The sequence below is a fragment of the Octopus sinensis genome, unplaced genomic scaffold (assembly GCF_006345805.1).
Source record: "Octopus sinensis unplaced genomic scaffold, ASM634580v1 Contig15349, whole genome shotgun sequence".
Classification (NCBI taxonomy): domain Eukaryota; kingdom Metazoa; phylum Mollusca; class Cephalopoda; order Octopoda; family Octopodidae; genus Octopus; species Octopus sinensis.
Genome location: NW_021833684.1, coordinates 34,696 through 58,030, shown reverse-complemented (window position 1 = coordinate 58,030; position 23,335 = coordinate 34,696). Strand labels below are relative to the sequence as shown.

At 41.1% G+C, this 23,335-nt stretch overlaps 1 protein-coding gene across 1 annotated transcript in view; it reads left to right on the top strand.

Annotated features, from left to right (window-relative positions):
* Positions 1-2,406: 2,406 nt before the first annotated feature.
* Positions 2,407-23,335, top strand: part of LOC115230330 (palmitoleoyl-protein carboxylesterase notum1-like) — a gene marked incomplete at its 3' end in the record, with an annotated part of 55,200 nt that continues 34,271 nt past the window's right edge. The window contains exon 1 of the mRNA XM_036499616.1: positions 2,407-3,273. Coding sequence (XP_036355509.1) covers positions 2,780-3,273 — 494 coding nt within the window. The remainder of the gene's footprint in view (positions 3,274-23,335) is intronic.

Here is a 23,335-nt window from a genome sequence, read left to right as displayed (position 1 = left end):
GTGTGCGTGTGTTTACTATTTTCTCTCTTTTCCGAAATTTTATTTTCTCCAATCATTTCCTTCCCTTCCCTTCCCCCCTTCCCTCCCTTCCCCCTTCCCCTCTCCCCCTCTCACCAATTTTCCACTTCATCTCTTCCATCTCCCCACTCTCGCCCCCCCCACCACCCCCGAATTCTAATTCTAATGTGAAATTTATTTATTTATTTATTTATTACTTCATTCATTCGTTCTCCCCCCTTATTCTCCTTACTGCCCCCTCCGCCCTTTTTTCCACCCCCTCTCCCCCCTACCATCACCAAACCACCTTTAGCTTTTATTCGCTCACCCCCTCTAACACCCCGTCACCTTCCTTCCTCCTTTCTCCTCCTCTGTTCCTCGTCTTCAACCAGTCGTTTCTTATCGTTCGCTTGCATCACACTCGGCTATTTTTCTCGCTGCACCTTTAGCCCAGGTAACAACAACAACAACAACAACGACACTGTCACACACGAATTTAACGAAGAAGCGCACAAGTTGGTCGCTTGCCTTGCTAGAAATAGCAACCAAATTCCTCTACAGTCACAACTCCATCGTCTTGAAACAGAAGAACACGTTGGATGGACATAATGTTGCGCTGGTTTCACTACGTATAAGAAAAAAAATGTGATGGTCATGACTGGATTGCTTTTAGCCCTTTAAATCTGCCCAGAGTTGACTCGTCCCTAAACATATAATACACACTCATACAAGTACGTACATAAATACATGCACACACACACACACACATACATGCATACACACATACACGAACACGAGCCAATGACGAGCTTTCTATAGGGTCACTCAACTTGCTAAAAACAGCAGTCAAATCTCTCTCATATCTCACACTTTAACTGTCTGAAAATAATAAGAAAAACAAGACATTGGATAATGCATGAAAAAAGACAGGATGGTCATTGATGGAACATCTTTGATCCTATATCTGATCGAGCCTGGGGTTAAACAATAACAATAGCAACCACAAAAGAAAAACCCCAGAAAATCCCTCCTTTTTTGCTTTTCCATTCAAGCACCTCCTAACCCTTGCACCGCCCTCCAACAATACTCCTCCTCCCTCACTCACTCACATACATTGTATTGAAGTTGTTTTTTTTGTTTTTGTTGTTGTTGTTATCCAAACGTGCCATCTTCACAAATGCACCCGACACAAACCCAAACATAAAGATTTGTACGTGCTGCTCCGTCCCACCGCCCGTCCGCCCGTCCGTCCGTCCGACCGTCCAATCGTCTGTCCGCCCCACAGCAGTCCCTCAGTCAAAACCGTTTGTCGTTTACAAGTGTCTCGGGCGGTCCGTCGTCGAAATTTATCGAACGTTGTGACACCACCACCACCACTAACAACAACAACAACAGCAACAGCAATTGCAACACCAGTAACAACAACAACAGCAGAAGGCAGACGTGAACTAACTTCCTGAAATATTTCATCTCCCCCCCCCATTCACATCGCAACCCACGCCCCGATTTAAACACAGACACCACAACGCAACACAAGGCTGGTTCGCGCGGGTCCGTCCGTCCGTCCGTCAATCGTCGTCTGTAGCAAAACAGCAGCTACAACAACTAGCATAACAACAACAACAACAATACCACAGCAAGCAACAGCTCTGCGAAATAACTACCTGAAGTATATAAATAATATCACCTCTCTCTCCGCCCCACAGCTCCAGTAGTGAGGTGTCCCAGTGGAGATGAAAGCGATAAGGACGTGTCATTGCTGAACACAACCCATGTGAAAGACACACACACACACACGCAAATACGTCCCGTCTCTCTCTGTCTCTCTGTCTCTCTGTCTCTCTCTCCCACATATGTATATATTCGTATATGTATAGATACATATACAGAGGCAAAGAGTTAATAGTGGCAACAGGCAGTGAAGAAATGTTTGACTTTCGTGGAAGGACAGAGACGTTAATAGTTATGATGATGATGGCAGAGGTGTTAAAAGAAACCTCTATAGACACATAGTAACTCATATATATACATATATATATATTTATGCATCAGTCTTTCCCTCCCTAAATCTCTTTCTTTCCTCCTTTCCTTCTTTCTTTCGTCCTCTCTGTCTCTCCCTTTCTTTCCTTCGCTTTCCCTATGTCAACTTCTGTCTCACACAACTTGGCAATGGATACTGACGCACGCATCGCCGCATTCACAAACATTCACAAAATTACACAGAGAAAGATGTTCACGGAAATCCCACATAAATGCACGCACACATCACTAACTATGATAAACACATACATATATACACACGCACGTTGATCTATCTATCTATCTATCTATCTATCTATCTATCTATCTATCTATCTATCTATCTATCTATCTATCTATCTATCTATCTGTATATATATATATATATATATATATATATTGGCGCACACGCGGGTGTGTATACATACGGACATCACGTGCGCATATCACTATATAAATTTCACAACACATACACGTGTATCTACATTCATTCATACAGGTAACCACAACACAAGTTTTATTCACACACACATACACACATACATACATACATACAGACAGACAAGCAGACATATATTATGTATATACATATATATACGTAACGTTATGTTACTTTTATCGCGATCCACGCGCGGTTCTCACATGTAAAGATAATCGACTGGCTTGTCACTCACCCGTTATCTACCCGTCCATCATTTTGTATGTCTGACCACTGTCCATCGGGAAAAGAAGAAAAAGAAAAAAGAAAAAAAGTAGAAAGACGATGAAGGTATCGTTTAGTATAGGACGGTGCTACCGTTGTGCGGCCCCTGGCGGCCCTGGAGTCAGTGGCAGTAGCGGTGTCGGTATCAGCCCGGGTGGACCCTATCTGCTGTGTGTGGTGACAGCGGTGGTACTGTGTCTGCTGGTTACCATAGTAACGTCTACAGGTGACACCGGCCAGCAGAGAACTCGTTCGAACGGCGGCGGCAGAGGATCGAACACTGGGAACGAGAGTAAAAATAGCGGCGGCGGCGGTGGTGGTGGGGGTGGTCGTGGTGGCCGAGGAGGTGGTGGAGGAGGTGGAGGCGGTGGTGGTAATGACATTATGTTAGATTTGGACAAACTGGCTGAACTCGGTGACAAGGACAAACTGCTGTCCATGCTGAAAGAGATAGCCAACTCGATCCACAAATGCGGTGTGAGGGAAGTACCTGCGCTGAGACGAAACTTCATCACCAACCGTACAGTTACCTGTAATGATGGCTCACCTGCCGGGTAAGTAAGTCATTTCCTCATTTATTTTATCTATTTTGTTTTTGTTACACTTAATCCTTTGTCTGTCCAAAGCATTTTCGCAAGTTTTGACAATCTTTCGGTATTAGTAGACGACGTCATTCGCCCACACATGCCAGGCTGAAAAAGACGGTAACTGACGCCGTATACTAATACCGAAGGAGTATTGCCTGTGTTTGGCCCTAATTGCCCATGCTTCTCTTCAAACACTTTTAATTGGCCCCTTTTTCATACGTTCTGAGTGACATAAAGCTTTCCTTTCCTAAGTGGAAAGTTACTCCGGTGGTTGAGGAAAACAATAAGAATGTGTAACACAGACGAGGCCCGGATGCCAGGGAAATAGGTGCTGTGTAACGTATGGAGGCGGGTGGTTTGGTGGTTAGGGGTGCTGGACTCATGATCGGGAGATTCTGGTTTCGATTTCTGGGTCGGGCAACTTCTTTTCACATTGCTTCAGTTCACTCAGCTGGTAAAAATGAGTTACTCTGCGATGGACTGGCGTTCTATCCAGGGGAGGAGTACATACCCCACAAAACCCGGGAAAGTGGCTCTCATGAATTTATATGACCCGAATAAGGAGCTTTTTTACACGTATGGTATACAAGACGGGTAAAGGGTTAAGAACACTTTTGAGGTTCCTGGAGAAAAGAGTCGAAAATTATTCTAATGCACCCATCCCCCACCAAAAAAAAAAACAAAGAAAGAAAGAAAAAAGAAAAACCACGTGACTGCGTGGTTAAGGAGCTCACTTTGCGACCAGTGATTTTGGTTTTAGTCTCATGGCACGGCACATTAGGCAAGTGCCTTTCTACTTTAACTCCAGGGTCGACCAATGCCTTGTGAGTGAATAATTTGGTAAACGGAAACTGTGTGGAAGCTCGGAATATATATATATATATATATGATGTGTGTGTGTGTGTTTGTGTTTGAGTCTCCACCGCTTCACTGGTTTGTTTACGTCTCCATAACTTAACGGTTCGACAAAAGAGATATATTCAGAGCAAGTGCCAAGATTAAAGAATTAGTCCTGGAAGTCGACTTGTTCGAAGCAGTGCCCCAGCATGGCCGCGGTCCAATGACTGAAACAAGTAAAAGTCAAAAGATTTTTGTTTTTAAACGTCTGGAAATTAAAATTCATCAAAAATATGCGGAAAATCTAGGAAAAGGAGGTTGACGCAACCATGCTGCGGCCATGCTGGGGCACCACCTTGAAGGGTTTTAGTTGACCCAATTGACCCCTGTACTTATTTTTTAAAATCTGGTACTTAGTCTAATGGTCTCTTTTGCCATGCCACTTACGTTACACACCACACACACACACACACACACACACACACACACGTGTAAACGCAAACGGCCAGACGTAATTAAATCATTTAATGCTCTAATATCCTTTGCTCCTTAAGACTTCGGCGGAATTTGAGAGAGAGAGAGAGAGAGAGAGAGAGAGAGAGAGAAAGAGAGAGAGTAAGAGAGAGATTACTCTGTCCAGCAGGGAGAGCTGTGACGTAGCGGCAGCTTTGTTGCGGTGCGCCTCACGTGTGTGGATCCTAGATATACCGTGCCAATAGGTCTGTTCGATCACAGCTGAAATTTCACTAATCGACCGATTGATTAATTTGATCAGAGAAGCAATCCCGTGGATCCCTCTCTTTACACCTCTCACCTGCTTCTCTTTCCAGGTGCATCGTCGTTTCTCTGTTGAGTTCCCCCCTCAGTCGTATGTCTTTAATCCCAACAGCTTCTTTCCTCGAATTGCTCTCCGGAACTCACTGCCTTCATCTTGTTTTCCTTTCGTCTACGATAATTTAATTCTTTAATTGTTCTGTCAATCGACATCTTTTTTAATTTGTAGTCCCTTACTTTTCCATTTTTTAAAAAATAATCCTTTTCGCTTCTGTGGCCCCAGACCTTGTTTGGGGCAAAAACGTATTTTCAAGAAATCGCTTGGTGTGTTCGATCATAGCGCGAGTGTCATCGATCAGTCGTGTAAACTCGATCATGGTTGCAAGATCACCGATCAATCATTAAGTTTGTTCGATCAAAGCTGCGATGTCACTGTTCCACCAACAGGTATTAACCATATTCTAGCCTTAATCGAATTATCGATTAAGACTAGAATATGGTCAATCAAAAGGTTATATCGATCATTGCCTTTCCCCCATCTTTCTGGGATTGGTCCAAAAGAAAGCGCAGTCCTCGCAGCGTTCACAGACTGTCCAAAGATGGTAAGATTTGATGCCGTTAAAGCTTCTCTTGAACCGCTGCAAGTTGAGGTCAGCAAGAAAACAAAAAAACATTGGCAGGGAAGGAATGCCAGAGTGGCGGGGGGGATGTTCTAGAGAGGAAGAACAAGAAGTATGGACGGTGAGAGGAGGAAGGTCTATGTAGGGACGGTAGGGTCCCGTGTAATCGGAAAGACACGTATGTTCCCAGTTCCATTTCCTCTGTCTCTTGAATTTAATAAACCTGATCGTTCATTGATGGTTTAGTGCGTGGGATGAATAAATATTTACACTGCGTTTCTTTTATGGCAAATATGCCGGTGAGATATTCTTCTTTTTGTATTACTATAGTGGGAAAGGTACGTTTGTGTAAATGTAGTTTCTTCACGTATTGGTCTTCAGTCTTCAGCTGGTATCAGATTTCGGTCTCTTTCCCCCTCACCCCACCTCTCTCTCTCTCTCTCTCTCTCTCTCTCTCTCTCTCTCTCTCTCTCTCTCTCTCTAAAAGACAGCAGTTCTGAAGAGGGAGCGAAGAACAGAAAGTTTAAGGTTCAGTTAAGTCACATGTATTATGTATATACATCAGTGTGTGTGTTGTACAATATATTCATAAATATATAAACACATACTGATATACATAAGAACTGAGTGTGGCGTAATTATGAATGTGTGTGAATAAACACATCATATGTGTGTGTATACACACATAGGTACGCACGCACGCGCGCACATACACACATACATACAAACATACATACCCTATTGTTGATGTTGAATGATTAATGGCATACATATTACTATTTCAAGCGCTCAGATGTGTCTGTCATCCGAGGTAAATACACACTTACACATACACACACGCGAGAGGGCGGGGGAGTTTGTGTTTTAGGCATCAATTAAAAACACGATTGTGTTCTCGTTTTATCTTTTTTTATTAAGGTGTCTCCCCTGCTCGATTTTCGCAAGAGTTCTGTGCCACTTGGTTAGAAGTGCAAAACTTTTCTAAATCCATTATTAACATTGAAATTTAATTATGAGTACGAAACCTTACAATATCTCAAATATCAAAAATAAAAAATAAAAAACGTTTTAAACATAATTGATAAATCTCAGAACTTACTCTGAGGTGAATGTAGTCACAAAGGGGCTAAACACAGAGAGGACAAACAAGGACAGACAAACGGATTAAGTCGATTACATCAACCCCAGTGCGTAACTGGTACTTATTTAATCGACCCCGGAAAGATGAAAGGCAAAGTCGACCTCGGCGGAATTTGAACTCAGAACGTAACGGCAGACGAAATACCGCTCGACATTTCGCCCGGTGTACTAATGTTTCTACCAGCTCGCCCCCTTGGAGCAAGGTTTTCTTAAACCTTCGAAATAAGTCCCCGATACGTTGACGCGGTACTTCTTGTCGTATGACGTCAGATTATTTGCTTAAAAGTATGCATTAATTTCCGGTACCCCTAATATTATTTGCGAAAGAAAAACGCCAACGTAGAAGGGAGATTCTAAGGAATTGGCTGCCAAATATCCTTCAGTTCACGTTCTGTTGCCTAAATAAGAGAAATGATACTTGGATGCCTTTATTCTAGGAGTAATAACCTCGAAACAAAAAAGCAGAATTATCACGATTGAAAATATTTTGAAGGTTGTTCTGATGTATATCTCAACCTGTTCAGTCGTGCATTTCTCGGGCCCTCGCTTTCGCCTTTCCTTCAACCTCGGGTTCATTCTTTCCCCACCTTTCGCTCCGCTTTTCTATTCAAGCCCTGTAGGACATCCGTTTCCATTAGCGTTACTTCTACGCATCGCAACGCTGCTTCAGAGCCGTTCTGCCTTTATTTCGTTTGTATATTTATATTCCTACCCACCACCCGTGTCGTGTTTGTTTTCATCACAGTCTTCTACGCTCGCTCATTATTTCCTGCAGCTTTTTGCTGTTGACGCCACCAAGAAAGAACAATATTATCGTTAACGGCGTGAAATTGTCATTGCATTGATATTTAACTGGAAATTAGTAAATTATAGCCTTAATTACCTGTGCTCTCCCAGATTTAGTTCGCTTAAAATTCAGACCCTCAATGCTCAAAATAATTTCAGGTGTTTATCGACCCCTTCGATAGTCCCATAGAGCTCCAGGCGTCAATATTGTCCACTTTGCCGACACCTGTTTTAAAAGGTTTGGCTGTGTGATTTGAGTGAATTTGCTTGTTGCTTCTAGTAAATCAACGGTCGCGCAAAGGGTTTCTCTCTTGGAAATAGTCCTACGCATCTGAGCGTCAATGTGTGTATACGACTCTATGTAATTGTGTGTGTGTGTGTGTATGTGTATATATGTGTGTGTGTGCGTGCGTGTGTGTGTATGTGTGTGTGTGTGTGTGTGTAATTTTGTGTATGTAAACGAAAGAATGAAGAAGGAATGTTTGCGTGGCCGAGGGAAATTTTTATTTTGATTACATTAAAAAAAAATCTATGTAAAGAATTGTGTGTGTGTGTGTGTGTGTATGTATGTGTGTGTGTGTGTGTGTGTGTGTATATGTGTGTGTGTGTGTGTGAAAGAGAAGGGGTGGAAAATGAAGTTTGAATGAGGAAAAGAAATGAAGGTGTTAAGGGAAAAAAAATAAAGAAAACGTAAAGGTTTTGAAGGGGGAGGGCAAGGGGGGGAGGGGCGATGGTGGATGGAGTCGGGGAGAAGGAATAAATATAAATATATGTTAATGGAGAGAATAACAAAGCTAAACGGACTGACAGAGAGAGAGAGAGAGAAAGGGAGAGACAGAGAGGGAGAGAGAAAAAGAGAGAGCGAGAAAGAGAGAGAGAAAGAGAGAGAGAAAGAGAGAGAGAAAGAGAGAGGGAGAGAGAGAGAGATGGGAGATGAGAGATGGAAACAAAATAATTGAGAGAGAGAGAGAGAAAGAGAGAAAGAGAGAGAGGGGGGAGGAGGGGGAGAGAGAGATGGAACTAGAGCAATAGATAGATAGATAGTGTGATTATCGATCGAATAAGGGATTAGCAGGAACGAAAGGGGATGGTTGCGGTGGTTGCGGTGGTTGCGGTGGTGGTGGTGGTGGGTGGGGGTTATGCGAGCGGATTCCCTTGTGTCGGCTTTTCATCTAAAGCCGAGATCAATCACCTCTGAATTTGCTTTTCATCTGACGACGCTTCCTTAAAAAACAATGGCAGCGACGATTAAAGCGTGTCTTTTAGCCCCGAGGAATGTCGGGGTTTTAAGTTGGAGAGATGACCCCTTGGTACCAAAACTGCTCATACCTGCAATCCTCTCGGTATTTTTCATACCTTTGATATGTTTTGTGTGTTTTTCACACACACACACACACACACCACACACACACACACGTGTACGTACTTATCCACACACACACACACACGTGCCTGTGTATACTTATATCTGTGTACTTTGTTGATTTTGGTATTTTGGCTGAGATCCATCAAAATATCTGGCATTTTTCAATCTCCTTTTGTCATTCTTTTACTCACAGTTCATTCTTCATTCTTTTGTTTCTCCTTTTGCCGCTTTATATCTTAAAATTTATTTTGCTGCGATGTACGGAATGCGGACATAAAAGCGATGGAAGACGGGAATAATAATAATAATAATAATAATAATAATAATAATAATATACAGTCTTCTATCGCTTCCTTTCTTTTTCTTTTTCTTTTTTCCTCCAAATCCCAGAGTCAGAGGTATTTCGTTCCATCATCTCAACCCATATCCTTCCCACTAAAAATAATATACTCTCAGGTTATTGAACTCAATAATCTCATCGATAGTTTATCTTTATTCTTCTTTATTTCCATTATGTGCCATCGCCACCTGCTGCCCGTCCTTGGGTGGTTCCACAAACAAATCAGCTCTTTTCGATGAGCTTCGGTTGCCTGTCTCTCACTCAAATCTTTTTTTTTTATCTCTAGAGCAGTGCTTTTCAAACTTTTTGCTGGAGCGGAACCCCAGGGAAACATTCCACTGGCTCGAGGAACCCCTGTGCAATAATTTAATTAGTCTTATGCACACATATCTGCACAGGAGAATTAAAAATTACTGCCGATTTTAGCAGTTTTGTAACTTCTTGCGGAACCCCTGCACTGTGCTAGCGGAACCCCAAGGTTCCGCGGAACCCTGGTTGAAAACCACTGCTCTAGAGATAAACTGTTGCTTGTTCCTCTGAACCAGCAACGGTTGCATTGCCGTAGTAGCACCACCGGCGTGGAGAACTTGGTTCTCTACCATCTCTTTTTTTCGTCTGTGGACCCATTGATTTCTGTTTTACTCAGGTGGCCCTTCATCGCCATTTGATGTTTAAAAACCCCTATTATATTTTTATAATTGAATATTGTTAGGAATTTTATAAAAAATGTTAAAATATTTTGTATATTGTATATTGAAGTATAACCGATTTAATGCACATCTTATATGGACCCCCAAGGGTCATGTGGACCCCGGCTGAGAACCACGGGCCTAGTCAGAACCTTAATAATTTATTATAGTACCATCTGGTGTCACAAAGCACAGTGAGTAGTGAAGGCTGTTTTCGTTGACATGGGTATTAGACACCTTACTGTTACACACAGACACACAGACATTCCCGACCAATTCTCGTTCTCGTGTCCAACTCCGTCCCCGGGCCCCATCGCATTAATCACTTTACCCAGTCCTTTCTTCCCAGAACGTGGGTCCTCTAGAATTCCTGCCCCCACCCCGTCCATTGCTGGTGTCTTTCTTGCAGATGTCTTGTGAAGGTTGAACAAGGATGATAATGGAATAATGGCTTCCATCTCAACAGTTTGAGAGGCCATACGAAGGCCATAACCACTTCCCTTTCCTCCACACCTAGGAAGCCAAAAGAGAGAGGGAAAAAAACAAAGATCAAAAACAAGCAAAGCCCCAGCACAGTTGGGCTCCTTGGTTAATATATGCAAAACATTCCAATAGCATCACTGTACTTCAAAACTCATTCAACGTGGGACGAGGTTTTCATTCATGCGTGTATTAAACAACGACCACACATACTCACTCACATACAGACATATTCTGAGAGAAAGAAAGAGAGAGAGAGAGAGAAAGAGAGTGAGAAGACTGATTGGAGAAGGAGGATGTCCTCAGACGATAGCTCTGGGGTCTCCAGGAAAGATGACGAAGAATTGTGGAGGTTAGATTTGTAGCTAATTTCAACTTTTCTTTAAATGCGTATTGTTCCAGAATAGAGAGATCCACTTCATACAATGTTTTCAAGCGAATCTGTACAACACTTCATTGGTTATAACTCAGCTTGTTTGTTTGGTTTATGTGGAGAAAACAAACTCCTCGGTAAAAAGAAAAACGTAAAACAAGTACTCAGTCGTGTATTGAGTGCATCGTGTCAAAGTGGAAAATCGTCCCACCCACCATATATATATATGTATGTATGTGTATATATATATATATATATATATATATATATATATATATATATATATATATATATATATATATATATATATATATATAATATATATATATATATATATATATATATATATATATATATATATATATATATATATATATGTATATATATATGTATGTATGTATGTATGTATGTATGTATAAGCCATTTAAGAGTCGATAAATCAGGAAAAAATGCACTCTTGTATCTGTCAGTAGAGTAGGTATATTAATCAAAGTGTACAGTATTATATATCCATTACGGTCGATCTTACCGATCAGTTTCAACAGTGTTAATCATATTTCATTCTATAACAGCAACCTCTGATGAGAGCAGGGTTACATAATCGGACTGTTACCTTGCACTCTGTTGAACCCCTAGTGCGAAACCGATTGGGAAGATCGGCCATAATGGATATATAATACAATATACTTCAATTAATATATATATATGTGTGTGTGTGTGTGTGTGTGTGTGGTGTGTGTGTGTGTATGTGTGTGTGTGTGTGTGTGTGTGTGTGTGTGTATGTATGTAAACCTACGCAGTAGAAATACGAATGTGGCAAATTTAATTTCTCCGTTGACGGAAAAATGGATTCATACATACATATGTGTGTGTAGGCATAAGCGTAGGTGTATGGTAAGAAGTTTCCTTCTCAACCACATAGTCCCGGGTTCTGTTCCATTGCGTGGCACCCTGGCTGCATGTCTTCTACTATAGCCTCTTATGACTGGATTTGATAGAAAGAAACTGAGAAAACCTCGTCGTATGCATGTATGTATGTACATATTTATGCATGTATATATACACACACCAAGGTGTGTGTATATCTTTGTTTCTGTGTTTGTCCTCACCAACTCTTGACAACCGGTGTTGGTGTGTTTACATCCGAGTAACTTAGCAGTTCGGCAAAATATTCGATAGCATAAGTACTAGGCTTAAAAAATAAAAAAAAAGTCCTGATATCGAGTCGTTTGACTGATGATTCCTCAAGGTGGTGCCCCAGCATGGCCGCAGTCTAAAGACTGAAACAAGCAAAAGATAAAAGATATTTGCATATACATTATATATAATGATAATTCGGTGATTAGAGAAATAATGCAGAAAGTTGCGATGTTACAAATTGTGGACGAATATGTGTGAGGGGGAGGGGTGCGCGCGGAGGTCAGAGTTTACAAGGAAGAGGGGGGAGGAATGCACTCAATACTCTGCTGTGAGTAAAGTGTAAATATTTTATTGTAGTATTTGACATTTCCTCATTTCAAAGACTTTAATGAACACCTACTCACTTGTGTTTACTAAACAGATGCGTTTGCACACTTGCGTCCATGAACGCATACACATACATACACACACACAGACGTACATACATATATACACACCCATGCATACATACATACATATATACATACATACACACACACATACATACATACACGCACATAGAGGTACACAAATATACAACATACCTGAAGAAAAAAAAAACAACAGATTCACCGCCTTCTGCGCCGCCGCCGCCGCCGCAGCCGTTGGCAATACTATGAACCACGTGACCTGCAAAAAACAAAAACACAAAAAGGTAAACACATAAAATACGTACAAAAAAATATGCAAATAAATAAATAAGTAAATAAATAAAGCAAAAATTGTACCTGATGACCTTTCCGCCTGACACCTCTTTTTATTGAGCCTTGCATCATTCGGAATCTGTTGAAAGATATTGTGACAGGAGGGGGGAGGGGACGGGTGGGGGGAGGAGGGGGTTGTCACTTTAGCACGTGACTATGTTGCCATCTTGAACGAAGGGGAAAAGAAACAACACGGCAATTAGCGTTGGTGTTGTTGGTGTTGTTGGTGTTGTTGTTGCCATCCTTTAGCCCCCGGTCAGACCTGATTCAACAGACTCCAAGTTCAAAGACATTCAAAGCCGTCATCATCCAGTTATGTTTTTGTTCGTTATTTATTTATTTTTTGCCTTTATTCAGGGCATAGTGTATCTAAGATTACATTATTCAATGTGTCCTTCACCGTTGTTTTAAAGATAGGAAGAATTGGCTGCTATTTCTAGCCAGTCAAAGTTGCTTCTTATTTAATACTCGATCAGCACTAATCCAGTAGTGAGTGATGTTCAACGGCATTACCTTCCAGGCGTGACCTTCCAGACATTTCTTTTCATCTGGCAAAGCATATCTAGGATACAACGGCATTTGTAATTAGCCTTTATTCCTAATATTGTTCTCGATACCACGGCTGTCAGGTGCGTGTGTGTGTGTGTGTGTATTTTCCCTCTGCTATGTTGTTGATACTCATAATCAACGTCACTACATCCCCTCCTCTCTCTCACTATTTTTCTCACTGTCTCGCTCTCTCTCTCTCTCTCTCTCTCTCTCTCTCTCTCTCTCACACACACACACACACACACACACATATATATGAAAACAGTTTGATTCAAATTCACTGGTACTCTCGAGTTTCAAGTGTGATGCTAGTCGTCAGACATTTTGAATATGAATATATATATATATATATATATATATATATGAACCCTACTGTTTTTTTTTAAAGCCAGTTACTTATTCTGTCGGTTTTTTTTTTGCCGAACCGCAGTTATGGGGACGTAAACACGCCAACATCAGTTGTCAAGTGGTGATGGGGAACAAATACAGATACAGAGATACCCCCCCCCCATATGTACTATATATATATATATATGACAGGCTTCTTTCAGTTTCCGCCAACCAAATCCAGTCATATGGCTTTGCCCGGTCGAAGACACTTGGCCAAGACGCCACGCAGTGGGACTGAACCTGGAACCATGTGGTTGGGAAGCAAGCTTCTTACCACACAGTCACTATGTTTGGTATTAAATAATTTCCACCCTGGCCCTTCCACAAACAACATCCGTTTAAAAGTCCCTCCCCCATTTTACGCACGAGGACCTCCCTTCCCCAGACAAACCCGGCTCCGTTAGGAAGTCTTGCATTCCTAACGTTGACGAAACCACATCAAAGAAATTTGGTGAAGGAATAAAGAAATATTACCGCTCAAGGAATCTGCTAGGAGTAATCTCTTTCATGTGGGGAATAGCAGAATAGCGGAATAGCGCGTTTGATTCCGTCACTGTTGTACCAGACTAAATTTAGATGGGTTAGAGATCTATCTATCTATCTATCTATCTATCTATCTATCTATCTATCTATCTATCTATCTATCTATCTATCTATTTGTCAGTCTATCTATCTATCTATCTATCTATCTATCTATCTATCTATATCTATCTATCTATCTATCTATCTATCTATATGTCAGTCTATCTATCTATATCTATCTATCTATCTATCTATCTATCTATCTATCTATCTATCTATCTATCTATCTATCTGTCGGTCTATCTATCTGTCTGTCGTTGTTGTTGTTGGTGGTGGTGATGGTGATGGTGGTGGTGGTTGTGTTGTGCTTGTTATTGATGTTGCTGCTTCTACGGCTGCTGCTGTTGTCCTTACTATTGCTGTTGTTGTTGTTGTTGTTAAGCAACAAGACGGGCGTAAAGGTGATTAGGTGATGGTCTTGGGCTTAGGGGCGGGAGACCCCAGACCTTGGAGAAAAGAAAAAATTTTGGTCATCTTGTTGTAGTCGAGGGCTCTTCGTTGACGCTCGACACCACTGGGAGGTGGCTCTCGAAGTCGCTGGAAATGGAGATCTCCAGGTCCAAATTCTTGGACGGCTGCTGCTGCTGCTGCTTATTTTGCTGTTGTTATTGTTGTTATTAACTACCCTTTTTTTGTTGTTGTGGTTGATAACGTTACTGTTGTACTTACCGAGTTGTTTGCGTTGCTATTTCTTTCTTTTTCTTTTTATCATCTCCGTTGTTGCTATTGTTGCTAACGCCGTTTCTTCCCATAACTGGTAGTTGTTGCTATTGCTGCTATTGTAGCCGTTGTTATTTTTGTCATTCTCCTCATTGTTGTTGTTGCTATACTTGTAAGTCTTTGCGATTGTTGCCATTGCTTGTTGTTGTAGCCGTTCCGTTGTTCTTCTTGTCGTTGTTGTGGTTGTTATTGCTGCGAATCGTTTGTCTTTCTTCTTCTTCTTTCTTCTCTAATTAGCTCCTGTCTAAACACCACCAATGTCTCTCTCTCTCTCTCCTCTCTCTCTCTCTCACTCAACATACTTCAAATAGATGATTATCCCTTCTTTATCTCAAATATATTTGCCGATCACATCAAAAGGGGAATCTTTTTGAGGTCTTTTAGCGAACGCTCTCTGTCTTTTTCCTTTACATTTATTTATTCTCTTTTATTGTTGTTATTTTTTTCACCATCTTATGCTTATTAAACTCACCCCCCTTCCCCTTTTTACTTTATCTTTTTGAACCTATTCCACTCTGCTCTAAAATGCCTATTATGACTACGCTACTAATTGCTCTTAGGTGCCAAAAGTCTATTGATCTTTTTCTTCAGGTGTTGCTTGATTTCTTACCGTTCATGTCTTCCTCCATCAGCTGGGGTCGGCTAAACAACATGTGTGTCTCCTCTGAGTATCACACTGCGTGTATGTGTGTGTGTGTATGTGTTTTATGGTTAAATTTATATTTTTATACTTTACATCACTGTCAAGCGTACACACACACATATATGTATAAGTGTGTGTGTGTGTTATTTTTAATCGGCAGAAGTTTGAAAGTGACTCAAGGACTGAGAGCCTCATGCACGGCATTTATTAAACATTTCGATGTCTTCTATTAAGTGCAATGAACGAAACTCTCTGCCGTTGAACCACCGAATATCTTCTTCTACTGGTTGAAAATAATGAATATATAGTCGAACAAATCGAATCCTCAGTCCTTTTTAAACCCTAACACTTATTTTATCGTCTCTTGGCCGAACCGCCAAGTTATGGAAACATAAACAACCGAACACCGGGTGTCAAGCGGCAGTGGGTCACACACACACACACACACGACGAGCTTCTTTCAGTTATGCAAACGTCTCCCTTTAATCACATTCAACTGTCTTAGAAAAGAAAGGACACATTGGACAATATAGACCCTGGTGTACAGAAACATGATGGTCACTGCTTGAACGACTCCTGAGCACAGGTGGGACAAGGAGTGATCTGGGGATGACCAACAATAACGACAGCCATGCTAGAGATGTTGTCCCTAAAGCTATGGTATAAAATAACACGAGATGGTTAAAGCTCGTAACTGTTCTCAATCAGAATCGATCCACGAATAAACAACAACAACAGTGAACTGGGGAAAAAGCGATACAAACATCGGCAAAATCAGCCGCATTTCTAATATACACCTAATTTAATAAAATTATGAAGGTTACTCTGATTACTATGCATAAAATGCAAAAAATATTATTTTTTTGTAGATTAGGTAAGCATAATTCGTCCCTGCCTTTCAATCACAGTATTTAAGCTACACATAGAACTGCTGTAGCACACATGCTGCGTGCATTCCTACAACAACGTTTTCTTTACGTGCTCTAAAGGCAGAAGTAAATCTGCCTTCAACTCAGTCGTGCGGCTGTGTTTCGCTTATTTTTTGTGTGTTTTACTACATAAGGGTCACCAACTGCCTACCCTGAGTAATTACTGATGGCACGTGCCTGTTTTTAACATAGCTTCTTTTTTTCTAGGTAGGTTCTGTTGGCCCTCTGCAACGCCATTTTCACCTCTGGGAAGAGGTGGTCCATGTTACCCAGGCCTCTCTCCTTCGATCTATCCAGCATGGAAAAGGCCCTACCAGGAATTTGCACTCTAATGGTATGGCCCTTAAGTTCATCGAGACATACAAGCCACCTCACCGCAACAAGGACTGAACCTCGGGGTACTTTTAAGTATTTGCCTCTATGTAATGTGGTACTATATTAGAAGGTCGCTTACTGCCGGCAACAGGTGTGTGCAAAATGAATGTCTAGGGTAGCATCTGTTTAGCTATTTTATATAGCAATTAGCTACGGGTCAGTGCCATCCAAGTGAGCGCGTTCACCTATGCTGGATGGAAATTAACGATAAGAGACCAACTAATGAGAATAACAGTCGGGGAGCAAAAATTACGTGTACGTGCGTGTGTGTGTGTGTGTGTGTATGTGTGTGTGTGCGCGCGCGTACACGTGTATTATATTATGACATCCTTTTACTGGTTTCAGTCATTGCCTTTGAAATGAGACCATACTGGAGCATCATCTTGCAGCACATCGACTCCAATATTCATTTCAGTGCGGTACTTATTTTTATCGATCTCTGCTTGTCAGACAACTAAGTTGCGAGACATAAAAGAAACAATATATGTAACTACGATTTTACTGCAAACGCTCACTCATAACACGCATACACACAGACAAACAAACTTACACACCAGTGCGTGCATGTGTCTCTATACTGTGTGCGTGTATATATATATATTTACACGCTATTATTTATGGGATTCATTAAGACGGCTAGCTGGCAGAAACGTTAGCACGCCGTTACGTTCTGAGTTCAAATTCCGCCGAGGTTGACTTTGCCTTTCATCCTTTCGGAGTCGATAAATTAAATATCAGTTGCGTACTGGGAACGATCAAATCGACTAGCTCCGTCCTCAAAAATTTCGGGCCTTGTGCCTAGATTAGAGAAGATTATTTACATTTAAGACCGTCGCATTGTAACCAGTGGTTCAGGTTCAGTCCCATTTCGCGGCACCTTCGGCAAATGTCTTCTACTATGGTCCTGGGCCGACCAATGCCTTGTGAATAACTTTGGTAGACAGAAACTGTATGGAAGACGTTGTATACATGTGTGTGTGTGTTTTTGAATTTGTATTTGTCCGCCCACAGCTTGAAAACTGGAGTTGGTTTGTTTACGTTCCGGCAACACTGAAGGTTCTGGAAAAGAAATCGATAGGATAAATACCGGACTTTTTGTCGTTTTTTGAAAAAATTTAAGTCCCGGGGGTCGATTTGTTCGACTTAACCCTTCAGCATAGTACAATGGACGAAGGTAAGTGAAAGATAAAAAGATAAACGCCATATTTGAATGAGATGGACGCGCGTATTCCGTGGCAGACGAACGGAGAGAAGGTGTACGTTGAACGCCATGCTGTTTTATTGCAGCAAAATGAATAAAGAGATACAAATGAATAACGAGGTACAAAACTAAACAAACTGCAACAACAACAACAACAACGACAGGCCATAAACGACGACGACAAAAACTCTGAACTCAACGCCAGTCACTTCTATCAACACAACTATTGAACTGTCAATCAAAAGTCATAAATATATCACGAGGCTTGTAACAGGGAATCACAACTTTATTAGTATCGTCTGCCATGTTTCTTCTTCTTTAATCAAGTTGTTTAGTTGGGCTCAAAGTACTGAACGGCTGTAAAAAAAACAAAAAAAAAAAAACGGAAATATATAAGGTGCAGGCATAGCCGTGTGGTGATTGGCTGTTGAGCTATGCGCTTTATAAGCCTGAGGTCATGGGTTCGGTCTTACGGTGCGGAAAGTATCTTTGGAAGGTGTTTTCGAGTGTAGCCTCATATTGGTTGAATATACACTTTCTAAGTAGAATTGCTACCGAAGGTGCGTGGCTTAATGGTTCGAGCGTCGAGCTTACGATCGTGAGTTTGTGAGATCGATTCCCGGACCGGGCTGCGTGTTGTGTTCTTGAGCAAGACACTTTATTTCACGTTGCTCCACTTCACTCATCTGTAGAAACGAGTTGTGGCGACGTCACTGCTGCTAAGCTGTATTGGCCTTTGCACTTCCCTTGGGTAACATGGGCGACTGCTGGTCTTCCATAAAAACAACCCTAGGTTGTGCATTCGCCGGTGACTTGTACTCCGGAAGGGAAAGCTCTTAGGTGCACCCATAGTCATTCGCGACCGATGGAGTCGGTTCAAGTAGAATTGGGTGTAACCAGAAAGTTTACAGAAACTTCTGATGGGTAGTCATGACCAGAATACCCTATGTGTGTGTGTGTGTGTGTGTGTGTGTGTATGCGTATCTGTATATGAGAAAATAAAACCACAGTGGAAGAAACTGAACGGTGGGAATTGTATAGGTGCAGCGATGGCTGTGTGGTTAAGCTCTCTGACCTCGAAATTTGAAAAACAGCTGACGAGTTTGCTGGAGAACAATGTCTATAAGCACAATTCTCTTTTACCTGCAGTCAGGTACGTGACAAAAAAGAAGATGGGTGTGACATAAATGGTAAAAAGCTTCATGTTGTAAATCTGGAAGAAATTGTACGGTTATCGATTCCTGGTTGAAAATGAACGATTTCGACAAAGCTTTACTGGTATGTAGTGTTTTTTTCTGGGCATTCTAAAATTATTTCGAAAACCTGTTTTGGTTTATCTTCGGCGACAATGGCCCAGAAGCAAGATATGAAAACTTCTGGAAAGCTCTAGCATCGCATCGTAATGGGAGAGGAAGGTTTTGTTTTGTTTTATGATTTTCTTTGAATCATTGTGAACTGAGATTTTTGTGCGACGTATTTGAAGGCGACAACTTGGCACATTCAGTTCGCCTTAGAGTTCGGCGGTAAAAAATCAAAATGTCACAGAAAAACGTCACTTCTTTAATGGGATTTTTTTCTTACATTTTTTTATTAAATAAAACGGGATTTTTTTTTCACGTAGATGCAATGTTATTTGTAGGCGGCTGATTGGCCGCCTCTTTAAAGACATAGTCACTGCGGTGTTCGTTCCGGCTTTCTTTACTTTCATTTCAAATACTGCCGACCATGACTTCACCTTTTATCCTTTCGGGGTCGATAAATACAGAGCTAGCCTCGTACTGAGAAGAGACTCTTCCTCTTTCTTTCTCTCTCTCTCCCTCTCTCTCTCTCTGACACACACAAACACACTCTCTGTCTTTTCGTCTCCTTCTCCCTCCTCTTTCTCTTTCTCTCTCACATACACAAACACACTTTCTGTTTATCCGTCTATCACTCTCTCCGATTCTTTCTCTCTCCCACTCTTTTTCTTTCTCTCCACACACTCTCTCTCTCTCTCTCTCTCTCTCTCTCTCTCTCTCTCTCTCTCTCTCCCACACACAAACACTTTCTGAGTTCAAACCCTACTAAGGTCAGCTTTACTTTTCCTCCTGCCAGAATAAATAAATAAAGTACCAGTCAGGTATTGAGGTCGATGTCCTCGACTGAACTGGTCATTAAAACTTCAAATTTCCGCACTAAGGAACGGTTTTTATGCCCCATGGTCGTAACTTCAACCGTGTTTTTTCTGTTGTGATTTTTGCTACCCAGGTATCGGTTATCATTTGAATTATCCGTAATAAGATAATTCATTTATCTACTTCAATATATATATATATATATATATATATATATATATATATGGAGGGGGTCTTTGTGTTTGTCCCCGACCACCGTTTGATAGCCGGTGTTGGTTTGTTTACGTCCCAGTAATTATCGATTTGTTCAACCCCCAAAAAAACCCTCTTCAATGCGGAGCCTCCAGCATGGCGCAGTCCACTGATTGAAACAGGTAAAAGGATTAAAAAATTTTTATATTTGTGATGTATTAAGTGAATAAAAATATTTAATTACTTAAAAGTATCAATTATGGTTTTTATTCGCGGTTGTTGTAGAAGAGTAAGGATAGCAGGAACCAGCGGAGAAATGTCTGTGAAGGCTATGGGGTAGAAATAGCAACCAAAATAGTCCTCATATCATGGATTACGACCAGAATTCTTTTAACCACACATGAAGGCGCGTGGCTCAGTGGTCAGGGTATTCGGCTCACGATTGTAAAGTCGAGAGTTCGATTCCCGGCGACGCGTTGTGTCCTTGAGCAAGACACTTTATTTCACATTGCCCCAGTCCACTCAGCTGACAAAAATGAGTTGTACCTGTAATTCAAAGGGAATGGGGGGCAACCATGTCACACTCTGCGTCACGCTGAATCTTCTTGAGAACTACATTAAGGGTACGCGTGTCTGTGGAGTGCTCAGCCATTTGGACGTTGATTTCACGAGCGGGGTGTTGTGCTGATCGGATTAGCTGGGACCTTCGTCGTTTTAACCGACAGAGTACCGCTCTAAAAGTAAGTTTGCCTAACGTGGTTATAAACAATGGTATACTACTACTACTGCGGCTACTACTACTACGTTCACCGTTTTCAACTTGGAAACAAAGTTCTCTGTTCTCTCGGCAATGTAAACATTTTTCTTTGTGGAATGAGAAGAATAGGGAAATGAGTGCGCGCGTGCGTGTGAGTGTGTGTACATGCGCGTGCGCGTGGGTAGCAATTAGTAGTTGGCCAAGTCTAAAACACACACACACACACACACACACAACATAAAAGCCAAGCACGAAACAAAACAACAAAAAAATCTCTTCTGAAGACATCTGGACGATGCTGGTTCCATTAGAAACATATATATGTGTGTGTGTGTGTGTGTGTGTGTGTGAGTGTGTGTATGTGTGAGTGTGTGTATGTGTACATATGTATATATATATATATATATATATATATATATGTGTGTGTGTGTGCGCGTGTACATATCTATATCCATCCCGAAAATCCGTGAGAACTTCGTGCAATTCAACAGTTCAACTCTTTTTGGCCGTGCAAAAACATTTATTCTTTCGTGGGCTTTCTTTCTTTTCTTTCTTTTCTTTCTTTTTTCCTTCTTTTTTTTTTCCTTCTTTTTGTTCTCTCTCCACGTTTCCTTTGATCTACATAAAAACGTCAAGCACCGCACGTTAGAGTTATCTCCCGTATATTTGCCGCTCTTCAATTGAAGTTGATACTGCTGATATGTGATGGAAACATCTGATACGTGTCAGCTCTCGTGTATCAGGTTTCTGGCCCGTGGTGTTTGCGTTTGTTGTCTTCTCTTCTCTCCTAGTGGCGGTGGCGGTGGGGATATAAAAGAAAAACCTGCTTCATTATTTACCGTCCTTCCCTCGACTATCAAAGACCGAGTATTGTTTTCTCACGATGTCATTGCACTCCTCTTTGTAATATTCACCATAATATATATAAGTATTAAAGGAAGCAGGAGTAACCATTCGGCCGGCGGAGACCGCACCTTGGTTTCGATCCTGCTTTGAAGTCACTTAATTTCTCTTACACTGCTAATGTTGTGCTTATAATCGGGGAATCACCCCACAGCCTCCAAAATAATAAAGCTTGTCCCGAAACTGAAAGCCTCTTTCTGAAAACAAAAACGTCAGGTTATTTTATTTTTATTAAATTATGTTAATAATAAGTAAAATGAATTTTTCAAAAATTTAAAAATTTATGTTATAAAACAAAAGAAATAGAGATATTACCAGAATAACTGAACGATTATACTGCGAAACAAGGCGGCGAGCTGGCAGAACCGTTAGCACGCCGGGCGAAATGCGTAGCTGTATTTCGTTTGCCGTTACGTTCTGAGTTCAAATTCCGCCGAGGTCGTCTTTGCCTTTCATCCTTTCGGGGTCGATAAATTAAGTACCAGTTACGCACTGGGGTCGATATAATCGACTTAATCCGTTTGTCTGTCCTTGTTTGTCCTCTCTGTATTTAGCCCCTTGTGGGAAGTAAAGAAACAGATTATACTGCGAAACCGAATAGATGTAGAGTTCAGACAAGAAAATTGTTTTCTGCGACTGACGACATACATGGAACTCTGAGTAGAATCGTAGTATTGCTCCGCAACCTTTTTACACTCGCGGCACACATAGTCTTTTGAAAATTCGATGGCACACCTGAACTAAAAATATAACTAAAAGTATAGGGAAAACATTATATTCTGGTTACACTGTGACACACCAGTGTGCCGCCGCATACCCGTGGCGGAGGACTGGGATCTTTACCTTTTGACCGACAGATTTGAAAAATAATTTTTTGTAACTAAACACTTTCAAACTTCGGACACTGGTAGAATGTGTCATATAAAACATCTTTTACTTTTAGCATTTTTGAGAAAAACTTATCTTTACGAAGTTATTTCACGTTAAAGTTCTCGTATTTCGGTAATTTCAACCAATCAATGACGTGTATTGCTTACACTTCTACAATGCACAAAATATTTCACCAAATTCTTTTATACAATTCCTAACAATATGCAATTATAAAAATATAATAAAAAAATTTTAACATTTTTTTTTTTAAACGGGGTCCAATTGAATAAAGTAGTAATTAAAGATGTCCACTGGCAAAAAAGGGTTAAGAACATTGACTTAGACTCTCAAATTATTTCTGATGCTTCTGCCATACTGCAGACAATTTCCTGCGGTTCCTTCCGTTTCTACGTCCTTCTGTCCCAGATCCATCCTTGCTATCCACTTGTTCGTGTGTTATAATACGAGGGAGTGCTGGAAAGTTCCTGGTTTTAAGGATGTTGCGAAAGGCCTGGC